At 40.5% G+C, this 23371-nt stretch overlaps 1 protein-coding gene across 3 annotated transcripts in view; it reads right to left on the bottom strand.

Annotated features, from left to right (window-relative positions):
- LOC123514985 (putative neural-cadherin 2) overlaps positions 1–23371 on the bottom strand; it is a 380060-nt gene that overhangs the window by 69181 nt on the left and 287508 nt on the right. For all 3 annotated transcript variants that reach the window (XM_045273290.1, XM_045273292.1, XM_045273291.1), the window contains one exon: positions 4627–4791. In XM_045273290.1, coding sequence (XP_045129225.1) covers positions 4627–4791 — 165 coding nt within the window. The remainder of the gene's footprint in view (positions 1–4626; positions 4792–23371) is intronic.

Below are 23371 nucleotides of genomic sequence, written 5' to 3'. Positions count from 1 at the left end.
CATTACAGACTCAGCAGATGCACAGATGTCACTTCATTATCGTCACTCATGCATTCCAAGGCTGTGGATTGCAATTTAGATTCGGCAGATACAGCTTCACTTCATAGCAGCACATTATATCCTGGTTAGCGACGGCTCAAAAGTAAAATGGACTTTTGTCTGGAGTAATATGATATATAATACCATTTGGGGAATATAAACTTTCGTCACTCTCAGTCGTTAAACGTTCAGCTACATAAAGTGGTTAGTGATTAAAAATGTGGATGATTGGAAAAATGCTCAACATGTCCATATGCAAAGCGAGCGGTTGCATACACACACACACACACACACACACACACACACACACACACACACACACACACACACACACACACACACACACACACACACACACACACACACACACACACACACACACACACACACACACACACACACACACACACACACACACACACACACACACACACACACACACACACACACACACACACACACACACAGCTAACTAATCTCGCAGCTGGTAACTCTTTCCAAAAAGTCTGCTGAAAATGGAAATGATCGAGGTCATCAGACTTTTAGAGGTGAGACAAGGGCAATCATGTTCGTTGCCCATTACTAATGCCAGGACATTGAGGTCTCCGCTCATCCATCAGCAAAGGAGAGTGAGGGGACCTGAACTAACATTTGAGGCAAACCGTGTGATAACTATTGAACGATTGATGGATAAAAGAAGAGAGGGAGGGATGCCGGGATGGTTGAGGAAAGGGATACTTCACCATTATTAATCAGCTGTCTGTTATGTTAGTTTTGACCAGAATCCTTAATTTTCTGTTTTAGATTTTCTTAGAGAGAGAGAGAGAGAGAGAGAGAGAGAGAGAGAGAGAGAGAGAGAGAGAGAGAATATCACAAAAGGAAATGTTTAGGTGTTAAGTGACATCCTTCCTTATCGTGTAGTTTGGTGCTCAGACTCTGCCTTACTTCTTGGCACCACCTCCAGGATGAGCTCCACTGCCATTGCCGGGGAAGTATTACTGATTGCTCCACAAAGCCTAGGAAATTACTATCGAATCCCTTTGCGAGAAATGTTGGTTTCGTATATACGAGTATATTGAATGAAACTACTCTTGTACATGTTTCCTCCACTACAGTTATACCACCGGTGTTTTGTTTCATCCCTACAGGTATTGTTGAGGTGCGAGAAACACGTCCAATCTTATTCAACTCGTTCCATTCTTGCAATATTGAATTGGAAAACTTTTAGAAGTGAGGCTTCATGTCAGGTTTTATATCATTGAACTTCAGCCGCCCTTTCTCCCTCCTTCGTCAGCAGAGTTCATCGCGCCCCACTGGACAATCTCTTCCCTACCTTTTCCCAACTCAGCAAGCCTTTCCTCCACCCTTCTCCTGTTTTCTTAGCCTTTCCACCCAAATTTTCACTATAGCTAGCTCCGCAATATCAATTACTCAAACTTCATAACCTCCAACAACACCTTTCTCAGTCAGCCTTTCTTCAACATCCCTCTCCTTCAACTAGCATCCTTTATATCTGTATTTTTGACATCTGGCCTATCGCTGCTTCTCTGTCCAAGAGCCACTTTACGTCCCTCCCAACAGTCCACTCTCACTCACTTCCTTTCGTCAAGCTTTTCCTCTCCCTCCACCAAGCAATTTCTTCAGTCCCCATTAACCAGTCTTCCAGCCCTTTCTCCCATCACCTACATTTTCTCCTGCTCACTAATGCCCAACTTTCGCCTCCCCACCAGGTAGGTTTTCTTCCTCTACACCATTACTCTTCCCTCCCCTGCCGACACTCTCCACACCGCCGGCCATCTCTTACCCACCATCAGGCTCCACCTCCTCGCTTCTCTTACAATATGAACATCGTTTCCAGCTCTCACAAAGATGTAGTTTCATCATGTCTGAAATTTTTATGAGAAAGATTTTCAAACTTGGAAGTGAAGATGGTGAAGCAAAATGAGTGTTCCCATTTGGCTTGTTTATTTGAAAGCATGAGAACTGGTAATTGCAGCTTGGAGGTGATGACTGTTATTGCTCGTTACCTTGGCTACAGAATGGCTTTTTTTTTTTTTTTTTCCGCCTCCCGGCACTTATTCTGTGTCGCACCGGATCGTTATCTGTATGAGAAAATCGTATCTGTTCTTTACCAGATTTAGATTATTATTGGTATCGCTCGACCTCCGTTAAAAAAAAATATCTTCAAACGGATGGTTTTATGTATTGGAGAACTGAACAATTCACAATTTAACTGCAAATCTTGTTTGATACTCACGAATTCTTATCTGGAAAAGGTTCTTTGTGGTAGAATTGCGTTTTAAAGCGTTATTTATTAATCGTGCACCCATTGTACACCTCTCAGTCACAATGTATTTAGTAATTTAGTGTTCACGACAGAGGGACCAATGATCGTAGTTTTGTCACGATGTCTGTATGCCTCACTTGCCTCACGCATCAGGTAGCTTCGTTGCATACTGGCAGCGTCAAGTATTTGTGCTGATTGTCATGCATGTTCCTCACTCATGGTCTGTAAAAAGTTGTATTAATATAGTGTTGGGAATAAATAATTCCCTTTGTCCTTGTACAGCATCATGAAGAGAGAGAGAGAGAGAGAGAGAGAGAGAGAGAGAGAGAGAGAGAGAGAGAGAGAGAGAGAGAGAGAGAGAGAGAGAGAGAGAGAGAGAGAGAGAGAGAGAGAGAGAGAGAGAGAGAGAGATTATGATACGTAAAATACTTGTCAACACACACACACACACACACACACACACACACACACACACACACACACACACACACACACACACACACACACACACACACACACACACACACACACACACACACACACACACACACACACACACACACACACACACACACACACACACACACACACACACACACACACACACACACACACACACACACACACACACACACACACACACACACACACACACACAAAGTTAGATAGATAGATATCTTTAAGAATTTTGTCTTGATAAGAATAATACGAATGATCCAAATATCAAGCAAAACAACAGTAATACACTGATGTGTGGGCGGACGTGGCGCAGGTCCCGTGAGAAGGAAAAGGATGCACACTGACACAATTAATAAAAATGAATAAATAGATCTATAAAATAAAAGCTTCAAGAACATGACACGAAAATGGAGTCTAGCAGTGAAATAAAACTAATAGACAAAGCAAAAATACGATTGGAATCATGTGACTTGAGATGCAGGACATGATAAAATTGAATTAAAAAAAATCAAAATGAATAGATCGAGCAAAAGCTAAAACAAAACCAGAATAAAAAAAATAGATGTAGTACCCGATAATACAACATTTCTTTATAAATAATATATTCACGGGATAGGAAATCAATAATTTAAAATATTTACTGATACCAAGATGAAACACACACACACACACACACACACACACACACACACACACACACACACACACACACACACACACACACACACACACACACACACACACACACACACACACACACACACACACACACACACACACATACAGGACAACAGGATAACTGAATAAAGTGGGATGCAGAGAGGACAGCTTGCCAGATATGACAGACTACGGTAATCTCTTCCCTCTATAAATAAATTTTCCTTGGTATAGTAAAGCTGAACAGTTGGCGTAAGGCTGCAGTGCGAGGGAAATATTTAACTACCTGTTCCTATCTTTGTACCTGTCCTCACAAACACAATCTTTCCTCCATGGACAGGCTATCTCTCCCACTCCTATTCCAGCGGCCCTCCTCCATTGCCAGCCAGTGTCAGCACCCTTGCACCCTTGCAGGCGGAACCAACTCACGCTCGTGCTCGTTCATTCCGCCATTAGTGGTGTATATACCGTGTACATAATAATGAGGTTTAATTGTATTGTACATGTCTAACCTACTAGAATATTATGCTCTAAGTGTCTCTTTTATGTTTTCTAGTGACAATTGCACACCAGTAAGGTCGTTATGGATGTCGTGTGCAAAAGCGGAGATTCGGGATGGAGAGTCTAGTTCTATCTAGTTCTGTCTGGCAGAGGTCGTTAGAAATATCCCTACGAACTCCCAATAGCTGTTTGATATGTCACATGTATTGCTTGTTAATTAATAGGCTTGATGCGCCAAGACTCGCAACTGTATAGCGTCAGAGCAGTTGCGAATACTCCACATTAGACGGTAAAAGGGATGTCATTATTCTTGTTGGTGAAAGACACAAATTTGAGAGCTTGGAACATTTTGCTTTGCCTATGTTCTGTACCTTGATGGCTGAGGTGGTGGAGCCGTCCTCAGTGAACGGGGTGACCAGGTACATGTACTGTGTTCACAACTCCATCATCAACACATTTCTGTACATTAATTCCCGACCCATGCGGAGTGCGAAAGTCTCACAATATTCAGATTTTACTTATGATATCTATGGATTTGGAGAGCAGCACAATGTCGTCCTTCAGGGCCAACAAGCATGCAGTAGTTTTGCTTAATGTTATAAGGTCATTTGCGCACCCCTCCCCCCCCAACACTCTCTCTCTCTCTCTCTCTCTCTCTCTCTTTCTGCATGTGTGTGTCTCACCGTGAGGATGACTTTGGGTAGGTGTCTATCGTCCTCCTCAGTGATCTGTGTCTCGTGGAGGGTGCGGATGAACACCGGGGCGTGGTCGTTCTGGTCCTGCACTCTCACCACCACGCGCGTCTCGCTGGTAGCCTCCCCAGCCCGCGCCTCCACAACAAGCTCATGCTGCGGGGAACACACACAGCAACATGAAAAGGGGGCTTGGGGGAGAATTAGAATAAGGGATTGAAATGCTGAAATGAAGGCGGTGGTCACAGGTACTATTCAATGGTTTGTTTAGTTTATTTATCTCTGGACGGAGAATGATGTAAATGAATCTGGTAATTTCAGTAGAAGGAAAAAAAAAGAACACATACAAACGACAATAAGAATTAAGGCCCACTGAAGTGACGGTCCCTAAAAAAAAAATATCATGAAAATCAAGGAATATTATCTTGAAGTCTCTTGAAACCTCCCTCTTGAAAGCGTTCACGTCATGGGAAGATGGAAATGCAGAAGTAGGGAGGGAGTTCCTGAGTTTACCAGAAAAAGGGATAAATGTTTTCGAATACTACTTAACTCTTGGATTAGAGAGATGGACAGAATAAGGGTGAGAGTTTTGTGCAATGAGGCTTGCATGGAGATGGGGGAATGGTGAGAAAAACTGGCGGAGACGAATCAGAATGTTTAACTTCATAGAAGTTATTTTAACTAAAAATGAGATGCGAAGTTTCCGGTTTAGATCATGAGTAAAGAATGTTCAGTGTAGATGGGGGGCAGTTCAATACCATCGAAGGAAAGAGAATAGTTGTCTGCTAGGTTGTGTTGAGTTGACGTATGGAGGAATTGAGTTTCTGAGGCACTGAAAAATACGAAGTTTGCTCTGCATCAATCAGAAATTTTTAGAGAGATCTGAAGTTAAGCGTTCTGTGGCTTCCTTGACCCAACTGATTACTTCCTGAAGACTTGGGACGTTTACGAATGAAATAGATAAGTACAGGATGGTATCATTAGCGTAGGTGTGGGGTAGGACAAAAAGTATTTAATCATGGTATTAGAGAAAGGAGCATATTTAGTGGCGCTAAGCCCTGACAAGTAGTAGTGCAAGCGTGTAAACACCCTCCACTCGTTAGCGAGATGATGTACAGTACCTTAAAGTGAGCGTGTCCCTCAAAGGCAAGTCAGCCTCTCTTTGAATTCATATTTCTAAATAGACATACTCGTACATGTAGTAATGAGCCAACAGGCCAACACATTTCTGGTCGCTGTTTTGTTCCCATATAATATATATATATATATATATATATATATATATATATATATATATATATATATATATATATATATATATATATATATATATATATATATATATATATATATATATATATATATATATATATATATATATATATATATATATATATATATATATATATATATATATATATATATATATATATATATATATATATATATATATATATATATATATATATATATATATATATATTCACCTACCTCAGAACATTCTACCGGTGATTCAATATTCATAACACTGTATATTATAATAATGTCTTGGAATAAATTACTTTTATTGGATAAGCAACTATGATCATGTGAATTTTCTACTTCTCCGCACCCAAGGAAGCAGAGTGTGTCTTTATAAGGTATTTGTTATGATAAAGTACATCACCATTCCTAACTTGTATAAGTATGTAATTTTGTTGCAATGTGTACCAGGTATGGCGGCAGTGTGACATACAATATAGAGGTTGTTAGTGTTATAAACGAGATGAATTCAATATTGTAAAAGAATGTGCCTGGCTAGACATTATTTGCAATCATAACAAATATAGATTCTAATATAAGCAGTACTGAATTATTATGGAAATATCTTAAGAGAGAATAACTTTTCTTTCAGTGAAGATTTACATACTGAAAGAAAAAAAAAACTTAGAGAAGCATGAAACATGTTCTTTTTTCCTTTCATCAACGCATTGTACGTATTCGTACTCGTACACTACTGTCGTGCCGCAAGACAGTACCATAAACAAAACACTGCAACACTTATATAAAGAATTAGGTAGAAGGGAATATGGAAAAAAAAATCACAAACTTTTCCAAATGACTAAACAGATCTTCGAGCATTTAAGCAGTACAAATTTACTTAAACAGTTCGCAGACGAGGTTTAGAGAGAATAGGAAGAGGTGAAGAAATGAAGGCTTATAATGTGTAAAAGTATCTGAAAACCTTTGTTATCATTGCAATAAAACGTGTGGAGCGTGGGAGAGGGAAACCAGAGTGAAGAGATGGTGCGGATTTAGCAAAGAGCGAGGGAGGATAAAGCGTGAGTGAAAATATAGGGAGAAAAAAGGAAAGGCATGACAATGAATATAGAAAAGCTGTGTGTGTGTGTGTGTGTGTGTGTGTGTGTGTGTGTGTGTGTGTGTGTGTTGTGTAAGTGGCGAACCAGATGTCGTGCTACAGATCTATTTTTCTTCTTCACTTTTCGACAGCAGCTGCTGGATGATATCAGTTCGGTTGATTCCTTTGTGGCTTTTGTTTGGGATAAGCTGAAGAGGAGAGAATTCGAGTGCTTACATAACAGCGGGTAGGGGAGCGCTTTCTGTACTGTTTGTTCTCTCCAAGGATAAATCAACAGTAGTGTGTGTGTGTGTGTGTGTGTGTGTGTGTGTGTGTGGAGATGGGGGTAGCGGGTGGGTGTGCGTGCGCTGTAATAAATGCCAGTAAGCCAATGGAAAGATAGGTCATAGTGTCTTGTGTTTCGGATACGGCTATGAAACAATCTGAACGCTGCGATACGATACATTTTATCTTCTTTGTCTCCATAGTTTCACATCAGACGAATTAGAAAATGAAAACGTTTCCATTGTAGCTTTCTCTTGCACCACTGTGATATATATGTTTACCTTCCTCCTCTCTTTTCTGGCATATGAATTCACTTTTCTAGTCAACAATTTTCCGGTGACTCGTTTCTTGTTGTATATTTAAACATATGGCCGCATCTATTCATATTTTACTCTGGTCTGCGTAACTTTCATGACAAAGTAGAAGAGAAAACCGTGCTGGCTAAAATGATGAGCGTGGCAGCGAGGCCGCCCTGCAGCTCGCGAGTGTCACTGGGTGGCCCCTGCTGGCTGGGTCACTACTCTTGAGCCTGCTGGTGCGATGCCTTTTATCTGGAGGCGTGTGTCTTGTTGCAGAGAGAGAGAGAAAGAGAGAGAGAGAAAGAGAGAGAGAGAGAGAGAGAGAGAGAGAGAGAGAGAGAGAGAGAGAGAGAGAGAGAGAGAGAGAGAGAGAGAGAGAGAGAGAGATTTTTTGTTGTATCTGTGAGGCGCTTTTTTCCTCCTCCATTTTCAATCTTAGGCAGATTCCTTCTTTGGGTACACATTGTGCAGGAAAGGTTCGTCCTTATCACCAGACTGAAATGATTATAATCCAGCAGTATTCTCCTTAAGGGGATAACGTCAGACGTGGAAATTGTGGTTAATCTAGTCTAATAATTTTACGACCTATTTCTTAAGGTGTAATATGGTATTAGTCTATCTTGCTTGCTTGTGATGGCGGAAATTTCTTTTAGGGGTTCAGAAGATTATGTTTTGCAATTCTATATGCCAGTCAGTTTGAGCTTCATTCCAAGTATTTCGCAAACTTGATTTGTAGTGGAAGAAGATTGCTTCCGGTTGAGTGCAGACGTTATGTTACTGCTTTATTTTTTGAAGATGCCATGAGTGTTATTGCCTACTTTGCCTGTTGACTTAGCAATCAGTTAGGAAAATATGAACATGAGAAAATAAATATTACAGCAAAGGTCTGTTATATCTCAAGGCCAAACCCTTTCAGGAGACAGGTGATTGGCACCTGTTGGGATCATGATCCGACTGCGACAGCCGTTGTTGAGAGAGAGAGAGAGAGAGAGAGAGAGAGAGAGAGAGAGAGAGAGAGAGAGAGAGAGAGAGAGAGAGAGAGAGAGAGAGAGAGAGAGAGAGAGAGAGAGAGAGAGAGAGAGAGAGAGAGAGAGAGAGAGAGAGAGAGAGAGAGAGAGAGAGACTACCATCACCACTACCACCAATACCATTACCACCACTAATACCATTACCACTCCCACCACCACCACTCCCACCACCACTAACCCTAAAAAATACTACTACTACTGTAACGCAAAAAAGAAAGATAGCAAGTATAGACAATACAACAAGGAGGGAATGAATAAGTAGATGATTGGCCATGTAAGGCAGCGTTCAGGACAACGAGGAAAGACCGGCTTATATACACTAGCAGCTGGGTGTGGCTGGCTGGCTGGTGGGGCTGGTCTGGGCTGGGTTAGGCGGTGGAGGGTAGGAAGAGCAGGAGGAATCAGCGTTATCCTGTACTATCCCGGGAAACGAGGTGGAACAAGAGGGTCGAGTTGTGTGAGTAGATTAAATGACGCAAGGGGTGGGGAAGGAGTAGGGGAGTGGGCGGGGAAGGGCAAGAGGGAGGAGGGAAGGAAGGAAGGGTAAAAATGAGAGCGTTTGAAGTCATTATTAAGTAAGTACTCGTGTGCGCGCGTGCGAGCATGGCCTCCCAACAGCAAAAGTTATAGTGTAGGACATCTAGTCGCAGCAAACACAGACGTAATTGGGAGGGAGGGCGCAAAAAAATAACAAGTGTTGCAATGAATATAGATGGCTGTCGGTGCTGCGCTTAATTATAAAGGAAATACTGGAGAATACTGTCGCGTTCTCCTCCACAAGGACGAGCTGGTGGAAATGAAGGTAAAAAGCGCCTCATGAATAGAAAATTTCCATAAGGAATGTAACACCGAGGCAACAAATAAAACGCGTCGTTCGAAGGCCACGTGAAAGAGAAGATCAGGAGAGGCTGTCGAAATCTTATTGGAAGAGCCGAATGGAAGCGGCAGGGGAAGGGTGGAGGGGAGCACACTGGGACTTATTAAAGGGGATAGGAGGGAGGAAGCTGAGGAGAAGAATGGTAGAATATGTTTGGCAGTAGGGAGGATTATCTTATGGGATGAAGGGAAGGAAACATTGAACGCCGGGACAATTATCGAGGAAAGTTGAGTGGGGTTTTTATGAAAGTGGAGATTCTAACACACTTATAAAAACCGGATTGTTTTACATGGTTCAAAGGAACGTCACGGAAGGAGGAGGAGAAGGAGGAGGAGGAGAAAAGAGAAGAAAAAGAAGTATTAAAGAGTTAAAAATCATAACTGAAGCTAATCAATAGGATACATAAGAGAGAGAGAGAGAGAGAGAGAGAGAGAGAGAGAGAGAGAGAGAGAGAGAGAGAGAGAGAGAGAGAGAGAGAGAACGTTTCCTTTAAGTTCTCATATTCTTGGTTATTAGTTACGGATTAAAAAAAAAAGAAACAGGATAGAGCATTGAATCTCCGCTTTAATTAATCTTCTAGGATGACAAGACCTGACATCTTACTATTACTATCCTGAGGCGGCCTATTGTGTTCTCCAGCTCCCAGCCATCCTCGCACTTGGATGAATGTTTAGCTTATCTCCCCAGCACGTCCCTCCGTCTCGCCTTTGTCCCGCAAGATGTTAGAGTGGCTTCCCTCTGCACGCTTTTCATAGAGTCAATTTTTTTTTTCTTTCCCCGTCGTCGCCTCGCATAAGCCAAGTACTCCCCCGGACTTGCTCACACGCCCAGGCAACCCACACATGCCAAATACAGCCTCTCTTGACGCAGTGCTGTATTGGATTTGAAAGTTTCTGAGTGACAGTTTCATTGCCTCTTGTGCTTGTGCTCTTCTGCAGGCTCCTGTCTTTTATCCTCCTCTTCTTCCTTCTCCTCTTGCTCTTCCTCTCCCTCGCTGTCTTCTCTCTTTTTTTTTTATCTCTTTGTTAATGCTTTTTTTTTATTTAGCTTCTCGTCCTCTTCTACCTTCCATTTTTTTTTCTTTCTTTCTTATCTTTTTCCGCTCTGTTCCGTTTCCTCCTCCTCCTCCTCCTCTTGCTTCTCTTCCTCCTCCTGTACCTTGACTTTTTATTTCTTTTTCTTTTACTTCTTTTTTTTCTACCTCTTCTTCTTCTTCTTTCATCATCTTCTTCTTCTTCTTCTTCTTCTTCTTCTTCTTCTTCTTCTTCTTCTTCTTCTTCTTCTTCTTCTTCTTCTTCTTCTTCTTCTTCTTCTTCTTCTTCTTCTTCTTCTTCTTCTTCTTCTTCTTCTTCTTCTTCTTCTTCTTCTTCTTCTTCTTCTTCTTCTTCTTCTTCTTCTTCTTCTTCTTCTTCTTCTTCTTCTTCTTCTTCTTCTTCTTCTTCTTCTTCTTCTTCTTCTTCTTCTTCTTCTTCTTCTTCTTCTTCTTCTTCTTCTTCTTCTTCTTCTTCTTCTTCTTCTTCTTCTTCTTCTTCTTCTTCTTCTTCTTCTTCTTCTTCTTCTTCTTCTTCTTCTTCTTCTTCTTCTTCTTCTTCTTCTTCTTCTTCTTCTTCTTCTTCTTCTTCTTCTTCTTCTTCTTCTTCTTCTTCTTCTTCTTCTTCTTCTTCTTCTTCTTCTTCTTCTTCTTCTTCTTCTTCTTCTTCTTCTTCTTCTTCTTCTTCTTCTTCTTCTTCTTCTTCTTCTTCTTCTTCTTCTTCTTCTTCTTCTGTTTCACCCTCTGTGTGTTTTTTCTTTTATCAATTTCTCGTCCTTCATTTCCTTCTCTTTCTTCTTCCCTCACCACTTGCTTCCTCCAAGCGGTTTGTCTTGTTGTGGTCGTACCTTTCTTTTCTTTTAATTAACTTGTTGTTTTTGTTGTTGTTGTAGTTGTTCGTCTTCTTCAATTTCGTTCTTCTTTTGATTTTGATTTCCTTATTTCTCTCCTATTTTTTTCCCTTCCTCCCCCTCTTTCTTCTCCTTCCTCTTTTTCCTCCTCCTTCCTCCTCTTTCCTCCTCCTTCCTTCTCTTTCCTCCTCCTTCCTCCTCTTTCCTCCTCATTCCTCCTCCTATTCCTCCTCCTTTGTTTCCTCCTTCCTTCTCTTACTACTACTACTACTACTACTACTACTACTACTACTACTACTACTACTACTACTACTACTACTACTACTACTACTACTACTACTACTACTACTACTACTATCTGTCTCTTTCAGGCTTGCATATAGAGAAAAATGTCTACGCTTCCCTCAAATTACAAGGCCAGTCCTGCTCCTCTTGCGGAATAACATCTTAGGCGTCGGAATTTTATCAGTTATTCATGGCACTCGTCCTCCCTTCTCTTTCCTCTGCCACTAACACTTTATACTTCAGTCCCAGCCGCCTATTACACTCGTACATCTGTCTCCTTTCCTCTTATGTCCTTGGGTTTCGTTTTTTTTTTTTTTTATTTCATTTCGCGCAGCTCTCGTCTTATGCCTTTCACCCTTTCTATCCTGTTTTTTTTGTTTTCGTCGTCTTTTTACTTTTTTTTTCTTTTTGTATCGGGTGTGCGTAAGCTGCCGTCCCTCCAGGATCCTGCATATAAACAGCCTCCCACTGGTATGCATGCGGAGGGTGGCATTGCGCACCCATTGCACCCGTGGAGAACTGCCAACACACCGGGATAAAATAAAGGAAACAAAAAAAAAAAAAAAAAAAAAAAAAAAGGAAAAACAAAAACAAGAAATGCAAGGCTAACAGGGGCACGAGTGGCAGGAATAGAAAAAAAAAGAAAAGTAAAAAAAAAAGGAAAGGGGACTACACAAATTGTTTGGCCGGTTTGTTTCGTTGATTTGACCATTTTCGGCGTCACTTTTCGTTTTCTTTACCTTCTGAATCTGACGAAAATGAGATGCATCCCCAGTGACTCGCGGTGGTGCTACCTTCAAGTGCGAGTACCAGGAGAGAGAGAGAGAGAGAGAGAGAGAGAGAGAGAGAGAGAGAAGGTGAAGCGAGGAGACGTTACACGGAGTAAGACTGTAGAGGAAACGAGAATTACGACAGGATTAGGAGTCTTAATTTTTAGGGACTTGTGTTTTTAAGGCAGGTGGAGGTGAGGCGCGGAGAGGAAGAAGCGCCGGGATGGGAAGGGAAATGTGAGGAAATAGGTAACGGAGGTGGTGGCTGGTGGAAGGGAAAGACGTGAAATGAGGGAGTGTCGTTAGAGGAAAGCTGGTGCTCGACACAAGCTCCGAAAAAATAACCAAAAATTTTTGTCTGACATCACACACACACACACACACACACACACAGAGAGAGAGAGAGAGAGAGAGAGAGAGAGAGAGAGAGAGAGCAAGAGAGAGAGAGAGAGAGAGAGAGAGAGAGAGAGAGAGAGAGAGAGAGAGAGAGAGAGAGAGAGAGAGAGAGAGAGAGAGAGAGAGAGAGAGAGAGAGAGAGAGAGAGAGAGAGAGAGAGAGAGAGAGAGAGAGAGAGAGAGAGAGAGAGAGAGAGAGAGAGAGAGAGGAAGGAAGTTTGCCATAAAGATTAGTGCAAGAGGGACGAAACAAGAGGAAACACTATTCGCTCCAAAAAACACCGAATCAGCAAATAAATGTCGGAAACCCGGATGTTGGTCGCCAGAAATTCTTGCGTTATATGGGAATGCTGACACACACACACACACACACACACACACACACACACACACACACACACACACACACACACACACACACACACACACACACACACACACACACACACACACACACACACACACACACACACACACACACACACACACACACACATTCTCTCTCTCTCTCTCTCTGAATTTAGCTGCATTTTATTTATTTATTCATTTATTCATTTATTCATTCAGTTATTTAGTCAGTCACTTATTTTGTCAGTCTGCCTGAATGTCAATCAATTATTATTATTATTATTTTTTTTTTCTAGTGTAGCAGAAAACGGTCGCTGCCGTGAACTGCCTGAAAACTAAACAACGAAGAGAAAAAAAATATGGTCGATCACCTCGAAACATGTTTCTATTTCAGTGGACTGAAGAAAACTCACTGACTACAATAAAGAAAGACGTTCCACTGAAATGGTAATATATTCAGTAAATTTACTGAAATGTCCTTTTATTTCATATTTTTTTCTTCAAAAAGTATTATCCTGTGGTGTTTACGATGTTGGGGGAGTGTGAGACAGGAACAGTTAGTGGGTTTGTGTGGTGTGGGAACTTCTAATGAAGGCCTGAAAGGCTGATGGAAGATGAAAACACCACTACGATGAACGGCCGGGATGAGAGGGATTCATCAGCGAGGCAATTAGCGGGAGAATTTTAAAGAGCGACGTGAATGAGATAAAATTTGGAGAGATTTTCCTTTACGACCATAGATTTTCTGTAGTATGTTTATTAGTAGTCATTGTAGCAGTGTTCAATATTTTTCCCCGTAGATCTTTGACAGTTGCGTTAAGGAAAGCATTCATCGACCTAAATTATTTACGTAATTATTATTCATAATTTTGAGCGAGAAGCATAGTAAATGTTAAAGCAAAGAGATATTTCATATGAAATTGGAGTTTTATTTATGTGTGTCTTTAATTAAAGGAAAGTATTGGTGTTATTTCCTGCCACAAAGTTTAAATCAGTGGCTGCGTTTGACTGATGTGGTGGCTCGTGATTTGCGGTAACCGTGCATGCTTTACTTGTGCGTGGCAGATATGGTGGCTGCACGGAAAAAAAATCGTGATAAAAGTAAAGTAAATCCTCATTATTGTGTCCCGGGAGCGACAGGTGCACTTCATGGCGCGGCATTATGTGTTTATTTCCGGCCGGCGAGACGAGTCAACCGAACTGGGCGGGCGGCGCCGAGCTGCTGAACGCGCCTGATGGGGCCGCCGCCGGGGCACTGAAGCGAGGAGGAAAATGTTTGATTGTTGAAAATTAGTTTCAATTCACAAAACATCAACGAACGCGTATCTGCAGGCGATCATGTGAAACGTATTTTATTATGATTTAAAAAATTTTCTTGCATAAATTTGAGTTTTCTCTTCTGCCATTTTTTTCTGTTTTTTAGCGTCTCAGTACAGGGCCTTGTCTACGTTTGTAGGGTATATGTGGAGAACAAACACATACATCCCTTGAGTGGAGCCTTAAAACTTTTGGCCATATCAACTCACTTCCTCTATCTGACTTTATCACTCACCGCCGCTATGTACGATCTCTTAGTAACTCCTCTCCTTTATTTCTCAGACTCCTAATTGCATGCCTTTCCTATTCCATTGGCCACACTGCACAATAAAAGCTTATTCTTATCTCTGTTCTGCTCACATCAATCCATTAATGCACTAGTTAACCAGCATTTTCACTCTTTCATCCTTTTTAATAGTATACAAAACTCTCAACCTGTTTGTAGTTTCTTCCTTCTCACGAATTGAATTGTTCCAAAAGAGGAGCATCAATACTCCTCTGAAGCTAACTTTGTGAATATCAATCTTTATTTTTTTTGGCCATCTGGAAAAATGGAACAGATTTTTAAAATGTTCTTGGTCAGTCTCCTCTTGACTCGGCAAAAAAAGAAGAACCTTACATTCTTTCCGTAGCATCTCGTCTCAGATAACCGGCAAGGTCAAGTGGTGGGCCAATGAGTGCTGCTGCAACAAGAGGAATTGAGGGAGACATACGGGAGGTGCATCAGCCACACACTGCCATGCCTTCCACGCCCAGCCAGCGCGGACACAGGCTCCGTAATTGGGAATTTCGTCCGGCAGTTGGTCCATGATGGCCGGCTATTGAGTCTGCGATCTGCGTCAAAAAATCCGTTTGTGAGGGGACGAGACTCATTGAGAAGTGAAGCGTGTTGAACCAGAGCACACTTCATTGTATAGTTTCAGGATTTTTAGAATGTTTTTAATGCGTTTTGTTTTACTGAGTCTTGCTGCCTTAAAAAGAAAGCAATTGCTTCACGCATGATGTAAGTGAGCCATTTTCCCCGAGGGCTGGCATGCGGCTCTCTCACACCAGGCACTTCTCGGCGGGAAGTCTGGCGAGGAATGGCGACTGTCTGCTTGGAGGCGACCAAGGGAGGAAAGAATTATTCGCGAAAAGGAAAGAAACTAAATTCTGGGAGACGTTGTGACATTATCAAAGATTTAAATGAGAGAGAGAGAGAGAGAGAGAGAGAGAGAGAGAGAGAGAGAGAGAGAGAGAGAGAGAGAGAGAGAGAGAGAGAGAGAGAGAGAGAGAGAGAAGGAATGTGTGTGTGTGTGTGTGTGTGTGTGTGTGTGTGTGTGTGTGTCGTTTAACGGTACGGACACTCATTATCCCAGAAGTAACAACGAGTGGATTCAGTTTCGTTATGTTCGTGAGTGGAGCCGAATTTTCTACTTCTTTCATTCACGTGACTCTGGATGCATAGCCACGAATATTTCTCTTCCTTAGGATGATTGAGGGAACACAAAATTTGTACATTGTAAGCGACGAACAAGAGAGTTGACTTCGTGATGAATGTTTGTAGCCAAGTACTACTACTACTACTACTACTACTACTACTACTACTACTACTACTACTACTACTACTACTACTACTACTACTACTACTACTACTACTACTAGCAATTAGTAGCTTTAAACTATTAACTTCTGCTTATAATTACTTCTAACTATTGCTTCTAATTACTTCTAATTACTACTACTATTACTGTTACTACTACTACTACTACTACTACTACTACTACTACTACTACTACTACTACTACTACTACTACTACTACTACTACTACTACTACTACTACTATTAAGAACTGCTGCTGGGGTTACTGCTGGTGTTGCTTCTATTACCATTTTTTGTAAGCTTTTTCTACCCTCTGTCATCGTCATATTACGGTGCAGGATTAGTGGTGACATGACGAGATTAGCCGTGGAAAGACTGTTCGTATGGTTGAGTCTACCAAGAATGATCAAACCTTGAAACGATCTTGTGTGGAGATTGTCGAGTAGATGTGTCTTTACGTCATAATTCTCTCCTGGCTGACTCTGAGGGTATAATCTGTACTTTGTTACCTGGACACACACACACACACACACACACACACACACACACACACACACACACACACACACACACACACACACACACACACACACACACACACACACACACACACACACACACACACACACACACACACACACTTACACAAACGAGCGCACTAAAGGACAAGAATCAAGGGAGGTGTTTGAAGCAGATCCGTGATGACAGAGCTGACGTGTACAAGAGGTAATTACAGTTTATTGCGAACATGATTGACGCTCCACTTATTGCTGTCTCCTGCAATGACAAGAGATGAAAGGGACAAGGTATGAGAGGAAGTGTTTACTGGCTGCATTATTGAACAAAATCTCTTGATCCTGCCTCTTGAGTTTTGAAAAAGGTTAGGAATCAAAGAAAGAGAAAATGAAAGAAAACGTACATAATGGTGATTGATGGTGATGATAATAATTGTAATAGTAATAATAATAATAATAATAATAATAATAATAATAATAATAATAATGACTACTGCTGCTACTACTACTACTACTACTACTACTACTACTACTACTACTACTACTACTACTACTACTACTACTACTACTACTACTACTACTACTACTACTACTACTACTACTACTACTACTACTACTACTACTACTACTTATTATTATTATTATTATTATTATTATTATTATTATTATTATTATTATTATTATTATTATTATTATTATTAGTAGTAGTAGTAGTATAGCAAAAAGCTAAATTTATGTCATCAATACCATTATCTCGTCTTCAAGTAGTGAGGGAAACTAAAATAGAGTGTAATGGATAAGATTTTAGTTTTTATCGTAATTGCTATCGCTAGCAGTAGTTTTACAAAATAATTGTTCTGCAGCTCGGGGAGGAGCACAAAAAATAAGAAAGAAAAAGGTGTGAGGATTGAAAACCGTAATCATGTATTGTTCTACATCAAAGGAAAACATTGTATCATTTCGGCCACACAACGGTCTGTGTTAGTGGAGGCACAGGTGGCAACACAGCCGTGTGGAAATTACAACAACACGAAGGATATCCATAAGAAAAATTCTCAGAACAGTTTGGCTTCATGCTCGTTACCTAAGAGCCCAAAAGAGAAAAATGGAGTATTGTCAGATTCCAAAATGCTTAATGCGAAAAATTTAAGACAGTGACACGAAAGGAGAAAATTCACAATGATCGTAGAAAATGTTTGTTGCTTAATGTGAACGAGAGGTGGTGAAAATGATGGAAGGATTTGTCATTTTGCTTCTCAGGCGTGCGGTACACTGTCACCATCGTGTTCCAGTAGAATTCACTGTATTAAGTATTGAGTATTGAATATAAAATAAGCGAAAGGTTTAAATTTTTCTTATGTTTGTTATTTTTTAAGTCTACTGTAGATTACATCACTTTACGCAAATTAGTTTCCTTAGCACACATGTCGGGAAAAGACTCCTTGAATTGAGGTGTAATGTGATTTTCAAGTGCTGCATAGAATAATATGCCTAACCATCACCATCTTTATCTGAGCATACTCCCAAATTCATGCAAACTCTTATTATTATTTTTCATAGCCCAACGTTGATTACGGAAAAGTTTGTATGAAAACCAATCTCGAGAACGGGAAGAAATTTGAAAGAAGATATGAGCCACTTATACATAATAAAGCAGCTAAAAGAAAACCACACAATATCATGAGACTTTACTGCTCTTGGAGTCTACTATAAGGACGTGAACTCTCATGAATGAAAAAAAAAAAAAAAAAATTGTTAAACTTAAACTTAAAGCGGGAAAGAACTCAGGCCACTTTACCTTTTATAGAATTAAAAGAAATGTCAACTTCTCTTAATCACTTTGTAATTTTTATGCACATTTGTTTCATCTAATAATTGGCTCTACGATTTTGTAAATAGTTTTTTGGATCGAGGTATAAAAGTAATAAGATTTCTTGTTATCAAATAAGGCTTGTCTCGATTTAATGCGATGTATACTTGATGATTAATTATTTTTTTGATACGTGTGTGTGTGTGTGTGTGTGTGTGTGTGTGTGTGTGTGTGTGTGTGTGTGTGTGTGTGTGTGTACGCTATTTTATTTATTTCAGTCTGCAATCTCTTGTGAAATGAGTGTACATATACCTAAAAATGATCCCAGCAAACTTTTTAATCATCTGAGTTGCGGGTCTGGTGCAAAATTAGTTTAATGAAAGTGATGCGAGTCCAACAGGCTCGCTATTTTTTCATTTCTTCAAAGGAGGTCGGGTACGTTTTATGTTGTTTGGATGTTTTTTATGTTTATCTCATTAAGGATATTCACACACACACACACACACACACACACACACACACACACACACACACACACACACACACACACACACACACACACACACACACACACACACACACACACACACACACACACACACACACACACACACACACACACACACACACACACACACACACACACACACACACACACACACACACTAAGAGAGAGAGAGAGAGAGAGAGAGAGAGAGAGAGAGAGAGACATAACAAGAATGTTCGAGTTAGACGTTCTAGAAGTTACAGAAAAAAATACTCAACATTTTAATGGTACTTCGGGTTTCGGAAATATTTGAAAGCTGTTATAATAGTCAAGACAAAAATGCAGCACCAAATTACTGCTTAGTGAGAGTTTTACATTTTAAAATATCTAAATTGAAATCTGCTTGGTATTCATTAGATAAACAACGCGATTATAATAAAATGGTAAAATTTAAACTAAATAATATAAATTAATATGTAGAAATAAATACATGTGTGACACTTGCTGTACTTATTTGTCTCTGTGTAATGCTTTTATGTGAGTGTATCCCTCAGATGTCTAACCATGTAGAATAACTAGGTATCGGTGAAAGCATTAGTTCATGGTGTGTCTTTTGAAAGTGATAATAACTTAACATTCACGATAGAGATGGCAGGGTCATGTTTTAGTCTTTATTTTCATGGCTGGAGTTATCTCGCAAAGAATATTTTTAGTTTGCTAGATAGAGAGAAAATGCATTTGTCATTGAATCAGTGTGTTCGTGTGAAGGCATTACGAATTTTCCTTTGTCTTCTTGATATGATAAAATTGCCTCCAATCAAACACGTCATAGAGTTAAATAACATTACTTCATTGACATCACTGACATTTGCACTTACACACTTTCAAACTCCTTTATTTTGTAGTTTATGTATAAATGTGTCCGTGTTATGTTTACCCTCGTGTATCCTATGACACAGTGCACATGAGGTAATGGATACACAGTTTCCAGGTAAAAATTGCGCGACGGATTTGTCACAGAGTGCAATCATTAATTTTGCCGATAAGCACAGACAGACAAATGAACGGACATCATTACCACTGCCTTCGTTGCTGTCAGTTTTATCATTTCCATTGTTATCACTTCCATTATTCTTTAAAGATGTAAAATGCTGACAAGGAAAAGATAAAGATGAAAGTATACAGAGCCAGAGAAAAAGGGTGACACTTTGACGCGGAAGAAGACAGGTGAGAGACAGGACGAGGGTCGGAGGAGCAGGTAAGTAGTACAATCAGTGCAGGTCACGGCCACGGGTCAGGTCATGAAGGATGGCAAGGGTTCCTGCCTCCCCCTTCCTTACCTTCCTCGTGCAATTCTTTCTTGCTGTCTTGTAAGGTGACGGCACGATACAGTTTTCTCTCTCTCTCTCTCTCTCTCTCTCTCTCTCTCTCTCTCTCTCTCTCTCTCTCTCTCTCTCTCTCTCTCTCTCTCTCTCTCTCTCTCTCTCTCTCTCTCTCTCTCTCTCTCTGATTTAGACCCATTGCGATAAAGATAAAAGCTTTAACAAATCATTTAAAGCGTTGAAATATCAGTAATTAGTGCCGTCATAGAGTGTGAATTTCATGCTCTTAATAATGCATAATATGTGCGACTGTTTTTTCCCTTAATGAAGCAAATGTATGTCATTAATCGTTGTTTTCATTGTGCAGGCGTGTCTATATATGCCTCTCTATTTGCCTGTCAATCACTGGAACCCTCTATCCTCGTAAATCCTTGTTTCTCTGTCCTTACTTACTCCTTCCTCATCTCCTCTCCCTTCTAGTTTCCTCTTTTCCCTTCACTTTCTCCGTCGTCATCTCCCCTTCCTGCTGTCCATCTCATTTCCGCAGTCGTTCTAGCATGTGTGATAGCACCAGCCTAGTTGTGAGTGACTGGCGAGATCTGCATTAGTATCTCATCAACTTTACGCTTACTTTCCCTGCCTCATCTCCCTTAACAGTATGAGTGCTTAGTGTTCAGAAGCAGGCGACTGTGTGTGACAAAAAAGAAAAAAAGAAAAAAAGAAAGCTGAATGTATATACGTGAAGGGAGTTTATTTATCATTTTGTTATTTGATTCTCGACATTGTTGTGTAGTTTTCATGCGAGTGTGTATTTTTATTTTCTCTTGGTCATTTTCATCGTTGAATATTCGTACTGAAGTAAAAATGAATATATGAATCATTATTACAAGGCAGGTGGGAAGGGTAGTTGGTTGTTGGGGGAGAGTTTTTGTGCCAGCATACAAGACAGCGGGGCATCCATTACTGAAAATATCCCATTTATCAAGACCCTTTGTTCCAGGTGTCATCAGCCTACTCTTAGCTGCTTTTCTGTTACAAATATCCCGCTCCCTCTCCAGTCCAAGACCCTCTCCCCGGCCAGGCAGTTAATCCCTATGTGATGCGTTCCCTCATATCACATCTGGCCGTCTCTCTCTCGCCCACTCCTGCCTCGCTTGTTAAGTGTGCACTGCTCGATGCTACACGTGTCTCCTTGAAATTCCTTTGGTTTAGTGTGACTGAAAAAGAATACTGAATTGTCACCTTGTTTAAACCTATGCGGTGCACTCTTGAATTGTTGCATGTGGGTGCTATTGACGTGAGGACACTAACAGAACATCCTTTAACCCCTTCAGTACTGAGACGCATTTTAACCATGAATTTTGTGTGTCATTAGAGCATTTTATTTACATTAGGAAGATTTTATTGGGGTCAGAAGATTAATGACCACAGTCTTCACTATTTTAATCCTCACATAAGTTTTCGAAGCTGTATAAAATCATTAAATATTAACCAAAATGAATATGGTACTGAAGGGGTTAAACTCTCGAGCGTTTTCTTTATTGTTTTCCCGGAATTCTTTTTTTTGTGAACACCATAAAGAGCTTTTCTACTTTAAATGTTAATTAAGTTTTTACTAGTTTGCCCATTACTGTCAGCACCGCGCGTTACTGTCGAACCAACGGCCGCCTCACCACAAAGAATGAATGCCGAGTTCCAGGAAGCGATGGCAGTGGTGTCGCTTTCCTCGTCGAGTTAAAGGACAAGGAATTGACACTCGCATCGGCTGGAGTTGAAGAGAAGAGCTTGGGTGAAAAAAGAAAACGAGAGAGAGAGAGAGAGAGAGAGAGAGAGAGAGAGAGAGAGAGAGAGAGAGAGAGAGAGAGAGAGAGAGAGAGAGAGATGTATGTATGGAAAACAGAGAGAGAGAGAACACACAAGCGTTTATGTATGTATGGAACACACAGATAGACACACACACACACACACACACACACACACACACACACACACACACACACACACACACACACACACACACACACACACACACACACACACACACACACACACACACACACACACACACTGAGAATCATATTGCCAAACATCACGCATTCCTTTCGATCCGTGGTAGATGAACCTTTAGTAAACAGAAAATTAGATCAAATGCGAGTTTCCATCTCGGTGTGTTGCTGGTTCAGTGGAGGTTCAATTTGAGGCCGTGACGCTCCGGTGTACATGTGAATGAGAGAGTAAATGTTGCGTTGCTGGAAACCTTATTGCATTGGCCGGGCGACATGAAAGATGAGTAAATGTAGCATAACTGAGACTCAAATATTATTAATTCTTCTACATTCATCATTCTCGCGAGATCAAACGGAAATCATTAATTGTCACCACATTCTGTACTGTTAATATCTCAAAGTTTCTCTTTAAGCTTAGTCTATTGCATCGTTTTACTGTGGAGGATTTATTGTAATTCTATCATTCAACGAAGGAGTAAATGTAATCTTTATACGCTGCACTTTTTTTATTTTACTGATATTAAGATTAGTGTTATGCAAGGGATAAAGACAAAAAATATTGAGAGAGAGAGAGAGAGAGAGAGAGAGAGAGAGAGAGAGAGAGAGAGAGAGAGAGAGAGAGAGAGAGAGAGAGAGACAGACAGACAGACGCTACCGGCACACCACACGTGCGGTGGTCGGTGAAGCTTGGCACGCCCCCAAGGCAAGGTATCAGGATGAGATGCGGCTGTGGTACAAAGTTATCATTATTTCTTTAAGGCCTCGTAAGTGTTATAATTCCTGTAGTGCGGAGTCCGGAGTTTGCCACGGCCGGGGATCCTTGTTGCCGTCATCACTATTTGTGTTAGAGTCAAGTTTGTGTCAGTCATTTCTGTCAAGATGATGTAATGATGTGAACTTGGATGGGAAATGGTGTCTTTTATTTAGATTAATTTCATTAGGTAAATCTTATTTTATTTTATTTATTTATTATTTTTTTTACGATTCTAAGACAACGTTTTACACGCAGAATGAGACGTTCGCTTTCCTCTTAATTAAAACGTTGAAGGGAATTTATTAGTCGTATTTGATGGTTATTGCTGTAGTCTTTTTTCGACGGTAATTATTAATGATGAAAGAGTTAAAGACACAAGTACTGTAAGTATGCAATTGTAATATGTATGATGAAATATCAAATGAGTCGTCTTCCCC

This window comes from Portunus trituberculatus, chromosome 38 (assembly GCF_017591435.1).
Source record: "Portunus trituberculatus isolate SZX2019 chromosome 38, ASM1759143v1, whole genome shotgun sequence".
NCBI classification, from domain to species: Eukaryota; Metazoa; Arthropoda; class Malacostraca; order Decapoda; family Portunidae; genus Portunus; species Portunus trituberculatus.
This window is presented reverse-complemented; position numbering and strand designations above follow the sequence as displayed.